Source organism: Balearica regulorum, chromosome 13 (assembly GCF_011004875.1).
Source record: "Balearica regulorum gibbericeps isolate bBalReg1 chromosome 13, bBalReg1.pri, whole genome shotgun sequence".
Taxonomy (NCBI): Eukaryota; Metazoa; Chordata; class Aves; order Gruiformes; family Gruidae; genus Balearica; species Balearica regulorum.
The window spans coordinates 22,635,898-22,653,663 of record NC_046196.1 but is presented as its reverse complement, the minus strand read 5'-3'; the positions used below and the strand labels follow the sequence as shown (position 1 = coordinate 22,653,663).

The 17,766-nt window shown below is 45.7% G+C and overlaps 2 protein-coding genes across 5 annotated transcripts in view; one reads left to right on the top strand and one right to left on the bottom strand.

Moving 5' to 3' along the window:
* Positions 1-447: 447 nt before the first annotated feature.
* On the bottom strand, positions 448-15,569 carry PSME3IP1 (proteasome activator subunit 3 interacting protein 1). Its single transcript, XM_075765216.1, has 7 exons — positions 15,450-15,569; positions 12,498-12,643; positions 12,218-12,316; positions 8,622-8,748; positions 4,408-4,536; positions 2,331-2,395; positions 448-1,196 (listed from the first exon to the last, which is right to left on the bottom strand). The coding sequence occupies exons 2-7, from the start codon at positions 12,625-12,627 to the stop codon at positions 979-981; spliced, it is 768 nt and encodes a 255-aa protein (XP_075621331.1). The 5' UTR covers positions 12,628-12,643; positions 15,450-15,569; the 3' UTR covers positions 448-978.
* Positions 15,570-15,823: 254 nt separating this feature from the next.
* RSPRY1 (ring finger and SPRY domain containing 1) overlaps positions 15,824-17,766 on the top strand; it is a 39,906-nt gene continuing 37,963 nt past the window's right edge. For 3 of the 4 annotated variants that reach the window (XM_075765213.1, XM_075765209.1, XM_075765214.1), the window contains exon 1: positions 15,824-15,946. The gene's annotated coding sequence lies outside the window, so the exon portion shown is untranslated. Of the gene's footprint in view, positions 15,947-16,241; positions 16,468-17,766 lie in introns of those variants that run through there. The other variant, XM_075765212.1, reaches the window with a different exon arrangement.

Genomic DNA, 17,766 nt, shown 5'->3' with positions numbered 1-17,766 from the left:
GCATGCAGACAACAAGTACGGGCCCTCAGCTTTCACAGCCTACTTCTCGCTCATGCCTGGCTCCACATACCCCATAAACACACCCACGTAAGGTTTCTTAAATTCAACACAACTCCAAAAACCACTGCAAAGGATGGTGGAGTCCTCCAGCTTCTGCACAAAGAGGTTTGGCTGAAGCAGGGTATCCCACGCATTCCCACTCAGGGTTCACGCTCTTCAGGACGCGGACGCAGAAAAGCTGAATGACCTGTCAAGCGGTGGTGCGGGAGCAACAGCTCCTCGGAACTCACTCAAAACAAGTGTCTTCCATCAGCACCTCTGCATTTGTAGGAGGCTGGCTGGTTCTTCTCCCAGTGGCGGTTTGAGGAAGGGGCTGGTTGGGTAGAGCAGAAATTGCTTAATGGAATAGGAACAATTATGAATGGCACAAGCCGAAATAAAAAAAAATGCATTCAGAGTGTCTTTAATCATGTAACACTAAAACTTCTTTACAGTGTCATGGCAATCTACACTTCACCATCTGCTTGATTTTTGTTCTGCCCCCATTTCTCAAATACAGCATAAAAATGACATTTTAAAACAGAACACATGGCTGTTTCTACAAGACTTCACTGCTTCAAGTGAGTATTTTTTGCCTGTTAGTCTTGTATAAACTTCTTAGATCACCAGAATTCTTTCTTTCCATACGAATTTTAAAAGATAAAGCTCTCTCCTCCCTACCCTCAGACCTTCATGACATTACTATGTGTGTCTTCTGGTTTAGGACGGCAGCTGTTCTTCCAGGCTCAGTATGCACCCCAGAAATGGAAAGTTGGGGGGGAAAAAAATATATATATAATGAGTTATTTTAGGAGTATCTGAGCATATTAAAGTTGAGAGGCTAGCTAGAAAGATTATATTTGGGGCAGAAGGATGCATCAAGCATCCATCAGGGCTTTGGAAGATACTCTGCACTACATTACACACGGAGGGATTTTGTTATGGACCATCAAAGAAACTGTTGCTACGGAAGACAGAAGAGACGATCTTTCCAGTGGAATTAATAGTGCCTTCGCTATCCGAGCTGGACTCCGAATCACTGCTTCCCGAGTAGGCGCCCAGGCCAGGCAGGATCCCGATGCACACAGCTGCTGAGGGGCAGTGGACTGTGGAGCCTCCCACTGAGCTGCTCCCCAAGGGAACGCAGGATGGTTTTTCTGGAAGAAAGGTACCCCAGTCAAAATTGAGAACACCGGAAAGGGCTTTTCTTCAGCTCAGGAAATGCCGCGTGTCGTTCACCTGCTATTGCCACATCAGCAGCCGATGATTGCAGGATTTAATTAAAGCATAAGGCAGCTTTATGCTGCAATAAAGCTATTCTGACAGGAAGGACTTGCTACCTCAGGGGATTTTTTTTTTTTTTCCTCATCACTAGCTTAAGCCCAGCTCTGTGCTGGCATTACAGATTTTTATTCTAAAGTTGTCAGTTTGATGCTTGTCAAATACTAAACCCACTAAATAAGAATAAATAGCTCTGCTTTGTGTAATTGAATATTTTTTTGTGATATAACAGCATAGTTGGGGAAAAGTTTTATTCCATCGCTCTGCTAGTCAACGTCTCCTATCTTCCACGGCCAATTAATTATTTCCAGCGTTCTGAAAGTTAACTGAACAGAAGGAGATTCAGGAAGCGCCTTGGGTTGTCATTACACAATTGCAGCTCACCCTGCTCATGTCAGAGTATCTTGACAGCAAGTCAATTGCAGCCCTGACAGCTAAGACTGAAATGCAACTTCATTTTTCTTCTAGTTCCCCATAATTTTCCAAAACAAATTGGTTTCAGGATGGACAAGATCACAGCACAAAAAGCTAAGGGTGGAGGTATACAAATATATCAAATGCTGCGGTGAAGAGGAAAGGGATGATGAGTTTGCCACGTCTCCTCTTGACAGGACAAGCACTAGGCTCGAAATGCAGCTCTGGAGGCTCCTCCTATTAGTTATCAGGTAAAACTCTTTAAGGGTAAAATTAGAATATACTGCCTAAGGAGGGTGCACGATCGCTATATGTGGAGATTTCAGAGCAGCTTAGACAAACATCTGTCGGGAACAGTTTAGGCAGGGAACAGAGTGACAACCTGTAGAGGCCCCCTCCAGCTCTATTTTCTATGCAGGCTGTCAGCGCCTATAGTTACCATTTCTGCTGTTTTAAGAGAACACAGTGACCGCAGTCTGTGCTGTCTTGCATAATGGAGGAGCAGAAAAGCAAATCCTCTATCAGACTGAACAGCAAGTCAGTTGCTGTTCAGGTGAGAGACAGACTGCTTCCCACACGCAGAAATCAGGACATACCTTGATTCTTTTCGTCATGATCAGTGTCTAGTTTCAACCTCTTCACACTGTTACCACCATCTGAACTGTGGAAAAAATAAGAAAGTGTCTTGTTCCTCATAAGCAACCACCTAATTACTGTGAAATTAGAGTCACATCTTTGCCCCAAATGCTACAGTGAATGTCGGCAGGGTCCCCTGATGACCATCAGCACTTCTGACTGCTGTTAACTGGGGCTCCTCGGGGACATACAGGATCCTGGAAAAGATCAACACCTACACTGCAAGTATCACCCGTTAACCTGGGAAACGGAAACATGCCTCTGGCAGTGCAGGTCAGACCTCTTACACAGTAACCCCGACCTGCCTCCTCAGCTGGAAGCACCCCGCAGAGCACCAGGAACAACTGCCCGAGCTTCAGCCACCCCACACACCACCAGGCTTGCACATGTGGATGATTACCACGCCTGATGGCGCAACATTGGTGTCTTTCCCCTTCCAGGGTTTCCTTCCCCTCCTTCGAGCACCTAGAGAGCCTGTTCTAAAATATCTAGAAATCTTGCACCCAGTAAGAAGCCCAGTAGGTTTTACAGCCATTCACACATAGCCGTAGTGTCTGAACTGAAAAAAGAAAGGGGTCAGTTTTGGGTTCAAAGTGGTGCTTGGGGAAAGGAGCGTCACTTGGCCTTCTGACTCTTCACAACTTCTATAGCTCTTCCTTGTCACTGCTCAGTTTCTTTTCCTCCCTCTTGCATGTTCCCAATCCTAAGCCATCCACGTAAACAAATGCTTCCCAGCTTCAGCTGTGATGAACTGAAGGGATGAAGTATGAGCATTTTTATGCATTAACTCTTTTCTGTCCCTGTCAGAACACACAGTACAGATGAAAGGTTATTCTGCGTGGGGAGGCTTTAATAGTAATACATCCTTTACAGGAAACTACAAAGCTCAGAGAACAGATGTTGAACTCACGCTACGCTTGGTTTTGGCCAGTTTGCAATAAAAGATAAGACAGCAAAAATAGAAGACCGCAAAGCAGATCAGCGATGGCACTGACATGTCAGTTAAGATGCTCTCTTCAAAAAGATGCCATCTGCAGACTTCAGATCTGCCATTAAGCACATGCCAGCTCCTTCTCTGTGTCCTACTGGGTTAACTGCTAGTAGTTACAAGAAAACAACCCCCACATTGTTGGCTGCTTGGTATCAGTTCAGGATTCTTCTTCTCTGCCCTCCAAAAACCCAAACAACTACCCAACCCCCCCCACATCAGGTGGTGGAAGCACTTACTTCAGTTTCCAGACATGCAATTACTGCTGTACTGGGAACTAAACATCACCCTACCAGATAAGCTTCTAAAATAATCTCTCGTTCTCTGGGACAGATTCAGAAACACGGACTGAATTTCTAGATGTCAGTAATCATCTTAAGTATTAGACGACTCATCTGTGGGAAAGGAGTCTGGTCCCACATGCCTCGCTCCTCCATAACCTGCAGCACACCAGCAGCTGCGTTTGCACGCCGAGATCAAAATAGCAAACTGATCACAAACCCAGGTGCCATCTCCCCGGGATGGACAGGGTGTTGATGTGTCGCTGCAAATCAGCGAGGAACGAGGGGAGTTTGCCTGATGCCCTCAGGATCAAATCGGTATGCAAAGCTCTTGTCTCGTTACCTCTGTCTTCCCCACGCTGCCCCCAGTAGCAATTAAAACAACCCATTTTAGACACAGATAAAATCGGCTGGTAAATTATGCAAACTGGAATGAAATCACACAAGTGAGGTGACACTGATATCTACAAATAGAGATGTAAAATAGATTCCCTCTAGATCCCCGAGCAGGATTGCCCAAGCCTGGCAGTCTAGAACGAAGAGCCTACCCACTTACTTTACACACGCTTATCTATTTGAATTGCTTCATGTTTTTCCCACAGTTTGCAAGAGCCTATAAAACAAGGCTGGTCTTTTCTTATACCTCCCCCCTCTTTTCTTTAGGGCTAAGGTTCACGCCTCACTCTCTGGAGGCAGTTTTGGCCTGCCTCCCTTTACACTGCTAACCGGGTTCCGTTCCTCGTGAATTTATAGAGGTGTGAAACTAACCTTCTGTGTTTCACAGCTCCTGCCAACAGCTTTGCCTGAGAGAATTTGTTCTTGTTTTCCACTGACTTCATGGGCAATTTCTTCTCAGTTTCCTTCTTTGGGTCCATACTGACTCCCACTTTGGTGAGAGTGCTGTGAATTAAGGGTTAAGGATCAACCGGGAAGGAATGGAGAGAACAGACACTTCCTCTCTGATATATTTAGCCAGCTCTGCTGACAGCAGCGACCAAAGTTCATTCACATATTCTATCAAAATAAACTTATTTGTAATGACATATAGCTGGCACCTTTGACCAAGACAGAAGAGACTTCACCCGCAGGGTTCGGAGCTCTCAGGTATCAATACCAGGTCTCCCTGTAAAGACATCCAGGCAGCAGACGAGGAGCTGCTTTTCTGAAGTCAGAAAGGCACAACACACAACACATCCAGCACCCATAAACGTACCCATCGTCCTGCCTTTTTCTGAAGGTCTTTGAAAGGTAAAAGGTCAAACTGGATGAAACCCAAAACCAAAAGGAAAAAGGCAATGCAGTACTTTCCCCCTTCTACGGGGATCGACACATTTGTAATACAAATTTGCTGTTTCAACCCCTAATCCTTACCAAAAAACCAAGTAGCAGTACGTGGGCTCACTTCCACTCCTCAAACCCTCCTTTTTGCTGAGCCCAGCAGGCTTCAGCCGCCTACTAGAGCAAAACAGTTCAATTTTCTGTTTTAGTATTTATCGCTCTAACTTTTCAGCTCACCTCTTTGTAAGGGCCACAAGGCTATTACTGCTGGTTTGAACACCAGCCCCAAGAGGAGACAGACCTGACTGGGGTCCAACATTCACCCAAAAAGACTGCAACTACACAGAAAAACTACATAGCTTAAAACACTATTAGCAAGGTGGGAGGCAGCTGAAACCTTTAATGAGGTGGAGAAGCTTAAGCAGGTTCTCAGACAGGATAAGGAGGAGCTTGGTCTGTTATTAAGACACACACACACACTCTGCACACAGACTAAACCATCTCCTGCTGTGGCAGGATCTAGTCCTGTCCCTGGTAACGGTTAATGTCCAGCTGTACCTGATGAAGCGAGGTCCACCAGAGATCCTGTTTGTTAATGAGGTGCCAGTGGGGTCACAAAAGCTTCTGCAAAACTATTAAACTGCACATAGCAAAGGCAAATCAACCCAATTTAAAAGGGTATTTGTTTATAAACCTAAATCTAGCTTTCTAGCAGCTTCTCTCTGACTACAACTCCACTGATCAGGAGACACAACCTCAAGCTGCAGCTTCACAGGCTCACAGTTATTGCAGATAACTAGTGGATAGTGAATTTCACATTAATGGACAGTATCTTTGGAGTCATAGGGGTTTTTCCCCTCTGAACACCTCCAAATCAAAACCTCTTACACCTTCCTTTGAAGTGACACACTCAAAGTCTCCAATCACTTTACAATTAGGAGTGCTCAGATGCCATGCCTATATGATTTTCATCAAGGATACAGCAGTAACCCAGGCTGCTCCCTACCTCAACTGAAAGTCTTCTCAGCCAAAACCAGACTGTTCAAGCCTATTTATTTTTTAGGATGGCACAGGAGTGCCATCCTGTGGCTATCAGAAGCAACCAGAAAGCTCGTTGTGTTGAACACACTCTGATGTCGCAACACACGATTTCACACACTTGTGTACAATTTAGGTTCATTTAGGTTACCTTGTTATATTCTAATACCACACTACAAAAGCCTGGCTGAGGAATACAGCACTTTTCTTTAAGGAGATACCAAATGACAGGCTTTTCAGTGCCACCCAGGATGCCAGTCTCCTAACACTCCTCAACTACCAGAGACAGAGCACGTTTTTAAACAGGTTTTATGTGTACAGCTGTCATTAGCAAATGTAATGCTATTCCTAGCCAGGAAGTGTCCCCTCTCAGGAAGACTGTATTAGAAATAAACCTCTCAATCTTAAATGTCAACAGCATTAAAAAAGCTGTCCTGCAGGAAAGCCTGCTCCTTGGAGGGGGGACTTGTCATACATTTACATAGGATTTAAGAGAAGAGAATGTTGCTCTTGAACACTTCTCAGAACTGGCTTAAAAAAAACTATCTGTAAATCTTTAATCACTGTCACAGCAGCGGGGTCTGGGTAGGGTGAGGAGCAAAAGAAACTAGTTGTTCATGTAGGAGGAAGTAAAATTCCTATGCATCCATGCATAGGAATTTCTTACGCACAAGAGCACATTAAAATATTCCAAGGCATGTTTATCCTCAAGATACATGTTTTCATGATTGTTCAGCCTAAAAAATGAAAAAAGAAAAAAAAGCTCTGTACTTGAATATTGACATAGGTTTTACCATGAAATTAATGCCTCTGGGTAGATTAAATTGGATGTTATAGCAGGAAAAAGACCAAATAATCAAACTCACTGGGTTGACATTCCTCTCATTAGTTTGGAAAAGCACTTGATTCAGTACCTATAGATCCAGCATGTTTACCTAGTACCCATTGTTTTTTGTCACTGTAGCAATAAACCATTAGTAACAACACGCAAATGCAAAAAACAGTCCTTGAATTTTAAAAGAATATCACCAAAAATTTCAAACACAGATGAGCGATTCTACAAGTTACTCTGAGGTTGCTTGAAATATTATGGTTAAATAAATAAGAAAACCTCAATTAAAAAAAGGAACTGAAATGGGCAGAACTTCTCAGTTTTTCGTGAGATGAGGTGACTATAAAACATTTTCACTCCACCTCATCAGCAATAAGTTCTATAGTTTAATTTACAGCAAAACTTCAGATACAGAGCCAGACTAAGACTGCAAAGCGTGATGTTAGATGTGCCTGTATGACTTGCAGAAGCCCAGATCGGTAAATTCAGAGATCAGGGTGTTGCGTGGCTAATTCAAGACAATGTAAGAGTCCCTCCGGGCAAGTATGGTTCATCCCTGGCGTATGTGACCTAACTAGAGCTGTCAGCTGCTTCCACAGCACAATCTTATACTGCACATCCCTGCATCAGCCAGACCCACAAGCAACCATCACAAAAACTAAATATATCCCACTCACAAAAGCTAAATATATCCCACGAACATCCTATTATTATATCCAACAGATCTGAAAAATATTCCAAATCCATCAGCCAACTACAGCCTAATTCTGAAGTAAAAATAAATAATGCATCAGTATTGCTTTTTCATAAACGCATTACTCAGATAACTTAGATGCTCTTCACAGAAGACACACTGTAAGTTGTAAATCATTAACTAACACAAGGTAATGCAGATCTTTGTGGCATTAGTGCTATTCAGCTTTATTTGCTGACTGGTTTTGGTCACCTCCTTGTGTCCACAAACTCTTTCATTTATACTAAAGCATCCTTGAGAACTTGTGCTTTGTTGATTGATGACTTAACAGCAATGGTTTTCATTAGGAGGCAAAGAAACCATCAGATTTTGCACAGATTCAGTAAACCTCAAAAAACCCCAACGTTTAGCTAAGCACCAAAATCCTCAAATCATTCCAGCCTCCCTTGACTGGCAACAATTAGAGAGAAAAAGCATCCTACATCATTTTCTAGCACATCTTCATGAAGAGTTGGTGTTCAACAGCAAAGCCAAACTGTCCTGCTCTTAGTTCTGCCTAAGAGTCTGCATTACCCCCAGCAGCTGCGTTCCCATGGGCACTGACTTCCCAGGAGAATGTCAGCACATCTGCACAGCTGGTTGACTGAATTTCTCATCCTGCAGTTATCAGCAAGGAAGAAAGCAGCTAATAATTCAAGAATAACAGAGAGAACAATTCAAACATTATTTCGAACAGGTACATTAAAGCCAGTAAATTTACAGTTAAAAACCAAACAACAACATTTACTTTCCAATAGAGGACAAAGGCAAAAGATTAGAAGTAAAAGGTTGTTTTTCTTTTATGTTCTCTTTCTCTTTTTAGCTATGGTATTTCATGCCCTCAATAACAGAAAAAACCCTACTCCAAACCCAACTCAAAAAAAACCCCAAACAATGGGGAAGGGGAGAAGGAAAGAAAAATACTGAAGACGTGGGGTTGGAGGAAGAAATCAGACATCACAGTGGGAGATCCAATAACAACATTAAAAGCTACCACTGCACATGTTCTGTAAAGCAGCTTTACAGAAAGAGTGCCAGTAGCAGCTACATGTCCAGTCTCTTAACCTCCTCTACATAACCACCAGCCATTTTAATATAAAGGATATTCTGTATTCATTTAGTTCTTTCAGCTCTTCTTCTCTTCGTTGCTTTTCTAGTAGCTCTTGCTGCCGAGAAACCTCATCAAGGAAATGCGTCTCATCTTCATCTAAGCCTCTTACCATATTTTCTGAATGGAAAAGAACGCACACTGATAAGCTAAAACCACTCAAGGAGTAGCCACTTATTTTGTATTACTTCACCAGAAAATGTTCTGAGAGAATGGTGATTTCAAACTGCCCCACAGACACAGGCAAGCGCCCACATCTAATGTATGACACTTCTAATACTGCCGAGGTAGAACAGCGTGCACGGAGTCACTGGGAACGTCGGGAGTAGAGCCCTGGGTGACTGAGTGAACTCCAGCAGTCACGCTGATGTGCCGAGTAAAGGGTACAAAGCAAACTCCACAAGCTGTCTGCTAGATTCCGTAATGAAGGAGTGAAAATACTTCCCAGTTAATGATACCGGATGCTAACAAGCCGAAAGTCTTACACACTCAAGCACACAAACTACAACAAAGTAACACAGTTTGAACACAACGCTATTACTACAGAGGAAAGCAAGACACAATTCATGGGAAGCCATGAAATGCTATTGGACTTGCTGGTATAATTACGGAGAATCGACCAAGCAGTTTTTCTGCAGTTCTGAAATGCCATTTGGAACAGGTTACACAAAACAAGGAATAACCAGATATATTTGTGATACTATATATCCACATATATATCTGACATATTTGTTGTTTCAGTTTCAGGTACCAAGTTTAAGCCTGTCTCTTCAGAATCTGCTCTGAAACCAAGCAATAACTGGAAAAAAACGACATTACTTCTCCCCATAAATCTTGCCTCAAAATAGGAAGCACATTTTCTTAAAGCAAACAATTAGTAACTTATCTGAGATTAACATCTGTTTAAAAAAAAAAAAAAGGAAAAGTAGAAGCAAGACAATTCTTAACTTCCAAATAAAATTATTTCTAAACATGCTACCCTACTTTAAGGAAAGTACACACCAGTACAGTAGGAAGGTATTTTATTTTCTGTTCTGCTATGTTCAATGTCTCTCAATCAAATGTTTTATTTAGAAAGGTAAGGTTTTTTTTTTTTAGGATGATCAAGACTTGCTGTTCATAGTCATCCTCAGAAATCTTAACCCAAACATCACCTTTAGTCTTCATTAGAGTTTAACTCCCTAAGAGGATTTTTTAGGCTTTTACATGAGGTGGCCTTTTTTTTTTTTTTTAAAGTCTTCACCCACATAGTCAAGTCCTACTCACTTTAATGGCAAGCTGAGCAACCCATTCACAATGATAATTGGCAAGCTTCTATCTAACCAAAAAGCTCCAGAAATCAATTATTATTTGAGATAACTTTTTAAAGGCTGAGCCCTACCCTTTCCAACTACAAGAAAGCAGAGCTCATTCGTAAATCTTTAAACAGTAACTTGTAGCATTCACTACTAGTGCTGAAGGCCCCCTTGAACAGCCAGCAAAAGCAGTGAAACTGTGGACACTTCTTGAAGCGAGTGACATGAATTAATTTCATTCTCCACCCGCCTGATCCGCAAACTAAGAGAAGCGGCCGTAGAGATCCTTACGGCTGACATTACTGGGATTCCCTACTAAACCGTCGGCAGTAGGTTTTGTGCTCCAGGTTAGCAGTCTCTGTTACCCCACAAGGATTGCCTCAAAAGCAGCAGTTGGTTTACTTCTCGGTTACTCCCTCTCAGCGATGCTTCTCACTCCAGTACTTGGTTTACAAGTTTCCTGAACTCAAGGGAAGATGTTGCAGATCTAATATAAGGCAGCAAGGGTAACAATGTAGACAGTTATTAGAAGCCTTTCCCATCTGGGTTAACAGCAGTCACTTTTCTGGTGGCTACCTGGACAAGAGTTGCTTAGTCTCATCACCAAAGATGACTCGGATCAGAAGTTTACTGAAGTAAACTGGAAACTCTCCAGCTGGAAAAAATCCTGTAGGTACAGATGGAGACTAACGCATTAATGTTGCTATCTGTACTTTCCACTTTTCAGCACTAAAAATACAAGCGAAATTTAAGAGACAGAAAATAGCTTCCACTTATCCTTAGCTTGGTTACCAAAATCGTTCAGAAAGAAAATTCTTAAAGTTGCATTTTAGAGAATACTAGTATTATTTTTCATTTTAAATGCTATAACATTCTACTAAAGTTATTTTACTTTGAAGAAGAAGACATTCTTGCAATGCTGAATAACCCAGCAGAAAAAAGAACTGCTAGTCTGTATACTGTTTTTTATCTACACAAAAGCTTTAGAGTAACTAAGTTTGTGTGCTTATGCAAACGCAATTCTTCACAAGTCCCATCATCAGTTCTGACTGATCAGAATGACAACGCACTAACCTCGCTTTCTACTCCTCCAAAATTCCCATGGATATTAAAAAATACTTACCAACATTTTAAGGCAAATTCAAGCATACTAAGGGACAAATCTTGTCACAAGTGTCAAATTAGGTTGAACTTTGATGAGGTAAACTAGCGGTCCACAGCCCACCCAAGACTGATCTTTAGTTAGTCAGTTCCTCCCACTTACCTGCTCCCAAAGAAATTTGGCTACAGGAACGATTCTAAGACAACGTACTACAAAACGGGAAAAGCAATCATGGCAAACAGCAACACACGCGATAGCATCTGCAGGGCAGGGAGCTGTTATCTAACGGAACTCAAAGATCGTGCCATAGTTAAAAGTAAAACATAGTTTTGTTGCGTGTTTCTAGACAGAATTGAGTTACGTGAACTGAAGCTTAAAGAATGCAACAGTCTGAGGGTGAGGCTTCCAGCTAAAGAACCAAAATTGATCAGAACCCACCTTAAAATGGAGTCCCACAGTATCATCCTCACTTCTCTTTAGATAGAGCCCATAGCTCCCTTTTTCCCAAAATGGCTGACTAATAATTTTCTAGTTCTCATTATCATCTTTGCACTCAGCAGCACATATACAGGTTGATACAATGCAAAGGATTTTTCTATAAAACCAGAAATTCAAATGTCAGTAGAAATTAGGTTTCCATCTCATTAGAAGAGCTAAGTATCTACTTTTTGAATCAACTCCTGTATGTTTACTTCTTCCAAATAGTAATCTTGAGCCTCAAATCATTTTTGTGTCAATTAATTACAGCTTGGAAATGTCACAGCTGATAGAACGGGATTTCTTTTTATTGATTCAGATAGGATGGTCTTGTGTTAAACCACGAGTTCAAGAGCCACAAAACCATGTGACATTTCCACTTTTCCATGGATTGGTATCAGGGTTTTTTTTTTATTTAACATGCAAAATAGGCCTAGTATTCCACACTTTACAGGAATTCAGCTTTAACTGCAAGCAACTTTGAGTTTCACATGTGTGCAGCACTGTCTCGGTGCCCACAACAATACGCTCTCTGCGGGAACATCTACCATCCTTGAAAAAGACAAGATTTCAATAATACTTTTCTGAAGTTTGTTTATCTCTCAGAGAGGCAGACAAGACACACAGATATGTCCCTTCGCCAGATGTTGTATACAGCTGTTGCACACGACACTTTGCTGGGTTTCGGTTCAAAATAGTAACCATTGGTGCTTACTGAATTTGAATTGCTCCTCAAACTCCTGCTGCTTCTTTTCTCTCTGTTCCTGAAGTCTTTCATACAACGAACGTGGGTCATATGCCTCCTCCGGGCATTCTGAAAGGAAGGAACAAATCAGGAAATGAGACCACATGTTAGAAATACTAAATATCCAACAGTTCTTAGTTCCTTCATGTAAAAACCTTTTGAACTTGCAGAATACAAGCTACTACTTTTTAGTTCTGTTTTCCATGAAAGTGAAACATTGTCCAGTCTCTTTCCTATAATCATCCCATACCTTCTGGATCCTCAGGTTTTCGGACCTTTTCCCATTCCTCTTGCCTTCTCTTTCGTCGCTCCTCTAGCTCCGATTCAGACACAAACCTCTTGTTAATCACAAGGTCAGCAGTACCATCTCCCCCATCCATCGTGGAACAGCCCGTCCTAAAAACACAATATGAAAGACATCAGGGGCCTGATTTCACTTGTCAGTGCATGAGACATTACTACACATCCTGAAAAACAGACCCACAGCACTTATAACTTCAGTTCTCTAAAGACCACTACACAGCAAGTACTAATTGAGATACCTACTCACTCCGTAACTCTCAAGACTAACAGCAGCATCTATTACTCGTTCTTTACTCTTTTTCATAATTATGTCTTCCCTATTGTTTGTTTGCCTCAGGCTCGTTTTCTAAGAGTCATATTTTAACGGAATTTTCTCCACCGCACTAGATTTACCTTGCTTAAATAATTAAATAAATAAAAATACATTTTTAAAAAAACCCCACACCTATTCTGACATCCTTTTATTTCAGTTCTTACAGCTCTCTGCTCTGGAGATAGGAGGATTTGACACTTTGCCTTCACCTTACCCAGGTTCTTTTCACCCATCCTGTGAAGTCTTGAGAAAGCTTGCCCATTTTCAATGATTTTAATACATCTTTTTGTAAGTGCTTAACAGTAATATTTCAGAAACTAATCTCTCTAACCTTCAAAAGCATCCTGCACCTCTTTGCAGCTCTGGGGAGATCTAGGCTTGGACAGACTATGCTGGGGGGCTGTCTGTCAGTTCAAAAGGTGAGTGAAAGGGAGAATTCCCTTGGGCTAAAACAGGGCTGGGATTAGAAAACAGGAGCAGCCCCTCCTCACACAGTGCACCCGCCCTCTGCTTCAAGAGAGCCGAATATTTGAGTACTGGCCCGGTACACATTTCAATACTAGGTGCAGGGTGGAGATGCTCCAAGGTGTCATCCTAAGAAGGCAACTCCTGGTCTTGACACCTGTAAGCCCAGGATAAAACAACTGCTTGTGCTAGTCTTATCTGGCTTCTTTCAAGGTTTATTCTGCCAGCTCCATACTAGAGAACGAGGCATTAATGCCTATTTTTGTTTCTTACATCAAGCAGGTATACACAAGTACAACAAACACACCATCGACAGCTATCCATTTAAAGTCATGGTAACCTCATGCTTTTTTCTAGTTTCTTCTTATTTCCTTGGTATAACTTCAGCAAGGGAGGAGGAAGGGATGCAGTAACCCAAATAACAGAAGGAACCACTCCTGCAGGAAGCAGAGTCCTGAAATTCTTACAAAAGCTAACGCTTTTGTGGGGTATTGTTTGTAATACAAATGACAAACAGAGGTCTTCGGAGAAATCCAGCTCAGAGCACTGGACAAATCTTTGTTATAGTAGGATGCATTCTTAAGGTGGGAATTATCAAGAGAAGACAAGAGAAAAGGATTCTCTTAAGAAGTGGGGAAAGAAAGGGTAGACCAAGGGCTAGAGATTTTATCTTTTTTTTTTTTTTAATTTTTCTTTTCTTTGTTTCTTTTTTAGTATTTAACAGAAATCCACCCTAAGAGGAGTCTGCTTTCCAGAAAGCGCCGAACACCTGCCTTTTAGAGCGTCATTTCTGAAGGTGGTTCGAGCTGGAAACCTATGGAGAAGATGAAAACTGTGTCTCCCTCCTGAATACAGGTATAATCACAAGGCCAGCCTTCCAACCCAGCTGCTTCATAAACAAGATAACCTGGTTCTCCACCTGTGTCATTGCAACCTGTCCATTTAGAGAGGAAACAAAAAGTTCCAACGCAACGGTGACAGTCATAAAAACAGAGAGAGGGATTCAGCAAGGGCGCAGGATCACTAAAGCTTTCAACTGCAAACCACCTGCCTTCTGGTCCACCCAGCTCACTCAGACAATGTATTTTAAGATACCTGAAGTGGATTAAGGTTTAATTATGACTTAACGTGCAGCTACAGACTTTTCCCTACAATCCTGGAGACTGGTGTCTGATGAAACGCATTTCAGCAAATAACAACTTTACTGACAACTGCATCCAAAACGCGTACAAAAGCGGGGGCGGGAATAAAAGTCAAGCAGCATTGCATTTAAGTACATTTGCACTTAGAAAATTGGTTAATCTTGCTGTAGTCTTTGCCCTCAAACACACACAAAATCTTCCAGGCCAGACAAAACACATGCGATTGGAAGCAGCCCCCTGTTCACCTATTTTTTGTCATGCCAGTGAGTGATACGCCGCCGTCACCGTAAGTGGCAGCAGCACGTCACAGCTGTAAACGGCGCCTTTTGGTACGACCAGCTGGTAACATTCTCAGGACCAGAAAAATAAATCTCCCCAGCCCTTCCCTAGGCTGGAAGGGGATCTAGAGCAGCGACGACGCCTTCGGTACCGGCGCGCAGCTCCCAGCACGCCCAAACCTCCGTTAAGCGACGGCCCCTCCACCCAGCGCCGCTATAAGCTGGGGCCGCACTCCCGCGCCTCTGCGGCACGGCCGGTGAAGCGCTGCGCACCGGGCCTGGAGCCTCCCCGCAGCCGGAGGCGAAGAGCCGCTCCCCACCACGGCGGGGTCAGGCTGAAACCCGCCACCGGCAGCCGGTACCCGCTACTGACGGTGCCCGAGTGCGCTCGGAGCGGCTGAGCCTCCCGGGCACCGGGCTGGGCCGGGGCCTGCTCCCAGCCCGCGCCGCCGAGCCCTCGCCCTCCCCGCCACCCCGTCTCTCTGCCCTCCCTCACCTACTGGCTCCGGGAGCGGCCCCCCCCCCCCGCGGTGCGGCCTCCGGCCCGGCCCGCCGCGCTCACAGGGCCCGGGCCTCTCCGCCGCTACACGCGAAGGGCCCCGCACCGCAGCCACGGCCGCTCTTCCCCGCCGAGCCCCCGAGCCCCGCCGCAGACCTCCGCGCCCCGCGGGGCTCAGGCCACCGCCGCCAGCAGCACGTACCGCGGCCGCCGGCCCGTCACAGCGAGAAGCGCAGCCCGGCCCAGAGCGCCGCCATTGATCCCTCTCGCAGGCCCGCCCCGGTTCGTTCGCCGCACCGATCGCCCCGCCCCTTCCGCTCGCAAGCGCCAACCGAGTGAGCTCTTCCTTTAGGCGACCCTTCCCCCCCCCCAACAGCCAATCCCCGCTGCTCTTACGGAAGGCAGAGGAGCGCGCGGAACGGCCGCGCGCATGACAGGCGCGCGAGAGAGTTGGCTGCCAGGCGACGTCAGGGCGGCCCCGCGCCGCGATTGGGCGAAGCGCTCGGGCCGGGGCCGAGGCCGGGGGCGGGGCGGGTCGCCCGGGAGACGGCGGGGGGCGGGGCCAGGCGGGGCGGGGCGGGGCCGGTCGGTGTGTGGCCTCCATCTTTCCGCCGGGCGCCGCCGCGGCACAAAGGAGCGGCGCCGCCGGGGCGGGGGGGGGTGCGGGCCCCGCGGCGGTCCCGGGGCTGCTGGCGGGAGGTAAGGCAGGGCATAGGCGGGGCGGGCACCGCCATCGGGCAGCGCCCGGAGGGGCGGGCGGGTGGCGCGGGGCCGGGGCGGAGCGGGACGGGCACCGGGCTGGTGCTGAGGGGAAGGGGACAGCGCCGAGGCTGGGCTCCGGCGGCGGTGGCGGGCCCGCTGCGCCCGGGGCCTTGGGTCGCGCAGGGGAGGGCGCGGTGCTCACCCCGACCCCACCCTCCGCTTCCCCGGGAGCCAGGCGTGCCGCCGGGGCAGGGTCCCGGCTCGGGGGGAGGGCCGGGGGGCTGCCCGGGTGCGGGGCCGGCCTGAGGCAGCGGCCCGCGGGTGCTGCCCTGGCTTCGGGGGAACGCGCCGCCTCGCCGGGGTCACCCGTAACCCCCCCGGGGGCTGGGGGGGGGCAACCAGCGGAACCAGGCGGGGTGGCCACGGCCCGGCCCGGCCCCGCTTGCCTTGTGCCCGCCCGGGTGCTCCCGGCGCTGCGCATGGATGGAAGCCCCGGAGCTGGTGAGAGCTGGGCTGGGGTGCGAAGTTAGGAGTTCGCGAAAGAAAGCGGCAAAACTTGGAACGAAACGGGGCGGGGGGGGGGGGGTGCAGGGGTCGGGCACCCCGAGCCCGCCCTGTCCGGGGCCGTGACAAGTTTGTAACGGCGCGTCCCGGGTGCCGGGGGATCCTCCTGGTACTCGTATGACTTGCAAAACGAGGGCTTGGCTACAGCGGGATGGTGCGGGTTGGCTTTTGGGAGGCAGGGGACAAGATGGCATGGTGCTCTGGGACCTCCTGGCAGCTCAGAAAGGCTCGGGAGGATTTCCTTGAGCCCTTGAATATTTTTATATTAATGTAAAATGTCAGAATCCTGAAAACTGTTTACCGCTCTCGCTGTAAAAAATATTTCTGCGGAGCAAGCGTTCTTTCTTTTACGGAGAAAATATGAAGCTGTGGAGCGAGCTACCAAATGCAATTCTTTATCTCGATCTTTTGTTTTGCGTACTTGGGCAGTAGATTAGGCAGTGGCACCTTTCCTGGCAGCATGCTGCCCAACGCTACGGTACTGCTGCGCTTAGTTCAGCGCTTGTAAAGCGGGTTTCGCTGTTCGTATTATACTGATATCAAGCATGCATTTGTCTCTTAAGCCCTGTGATTCTGTCCTGCCGATCACTGTTTCTATCTTGCATATCTTCATTTTTCCCTTTTTTTTTTTTTTTGCTCTTTCTTATCCTCTGTCGTACAGCAGTAGGTACAGTGTCCCTTCTGGGTAGAGTCTTAATGGACATCCCGAGAATGACTGACTGTAGTCGTCTTGGTTTTCATTTTCTGTTTTGTTATTTCAAAATCTTGCTCCGAATCTCTCGGTATCCACCCCGAGCCCAGAGTTCATCTTGGTGCTCAGCCTGCGTTTATCAGTATTTCTCACGCGGTGGAACTTTGGTCCATGGGCAAGCATGGACGCAAGAGCTGCCTTTTCTCTTCTAAATTTATTCAGCCTTCTAGATACTGCATTGTTTTCTGAATGCTGATGTGTTTGCTGGGGTTTTTTCTCTTTTATGTCTGTGTCAGTATTTGTTTTCTTCAAGATAAGCAAGAGATATTTTTTTTTTTCTGCTTAGCACTAGTTTTGCCTCAGGTTTTTAATTTTTCTGTCCTTTGTCTTGCAGTGAATCCATTTGTTTGGTTTGGATTTTTTTCTCACGCTGGTCCTTAGTTCAGTTCTTCTGCTTCACTCATGATTTTCTCTACATCCACCAGTGGTATGAGGTTATTGCCATGTAGAGACTTAGATACATTGTGTACTCTGACTCTTCCCCTGTTTGCTTCTCAGTATT

What these genes read in the sequence shown, in the direction of transcription:
- PSME3IP1 (XM_075765216.1), bottom strand. Translation starts at nt 12,627, where the DNA reads ATGGATGGGGGAGATGGTACTGCTGACCTTGTGATTAACAAGAGGTTT. An exon ending in CTAAATGAATACAGAATATC is followed by an intron (nt 4,537 to 8,621) that starts CTTTATATTAAA and finishes AATTCACAGCAC; the next exon opens with TCTCACCAAAGTGGGAGTCA. An exon ending in TCATGACGAAAAGAATCAAG is followed by an intron (nt 1,197 to 2,330) that starts GTATGTCCTGAT and finishes CCTTTCTTCCAG; the next exon opens with AAAAACCATCCTGCGTTCCC.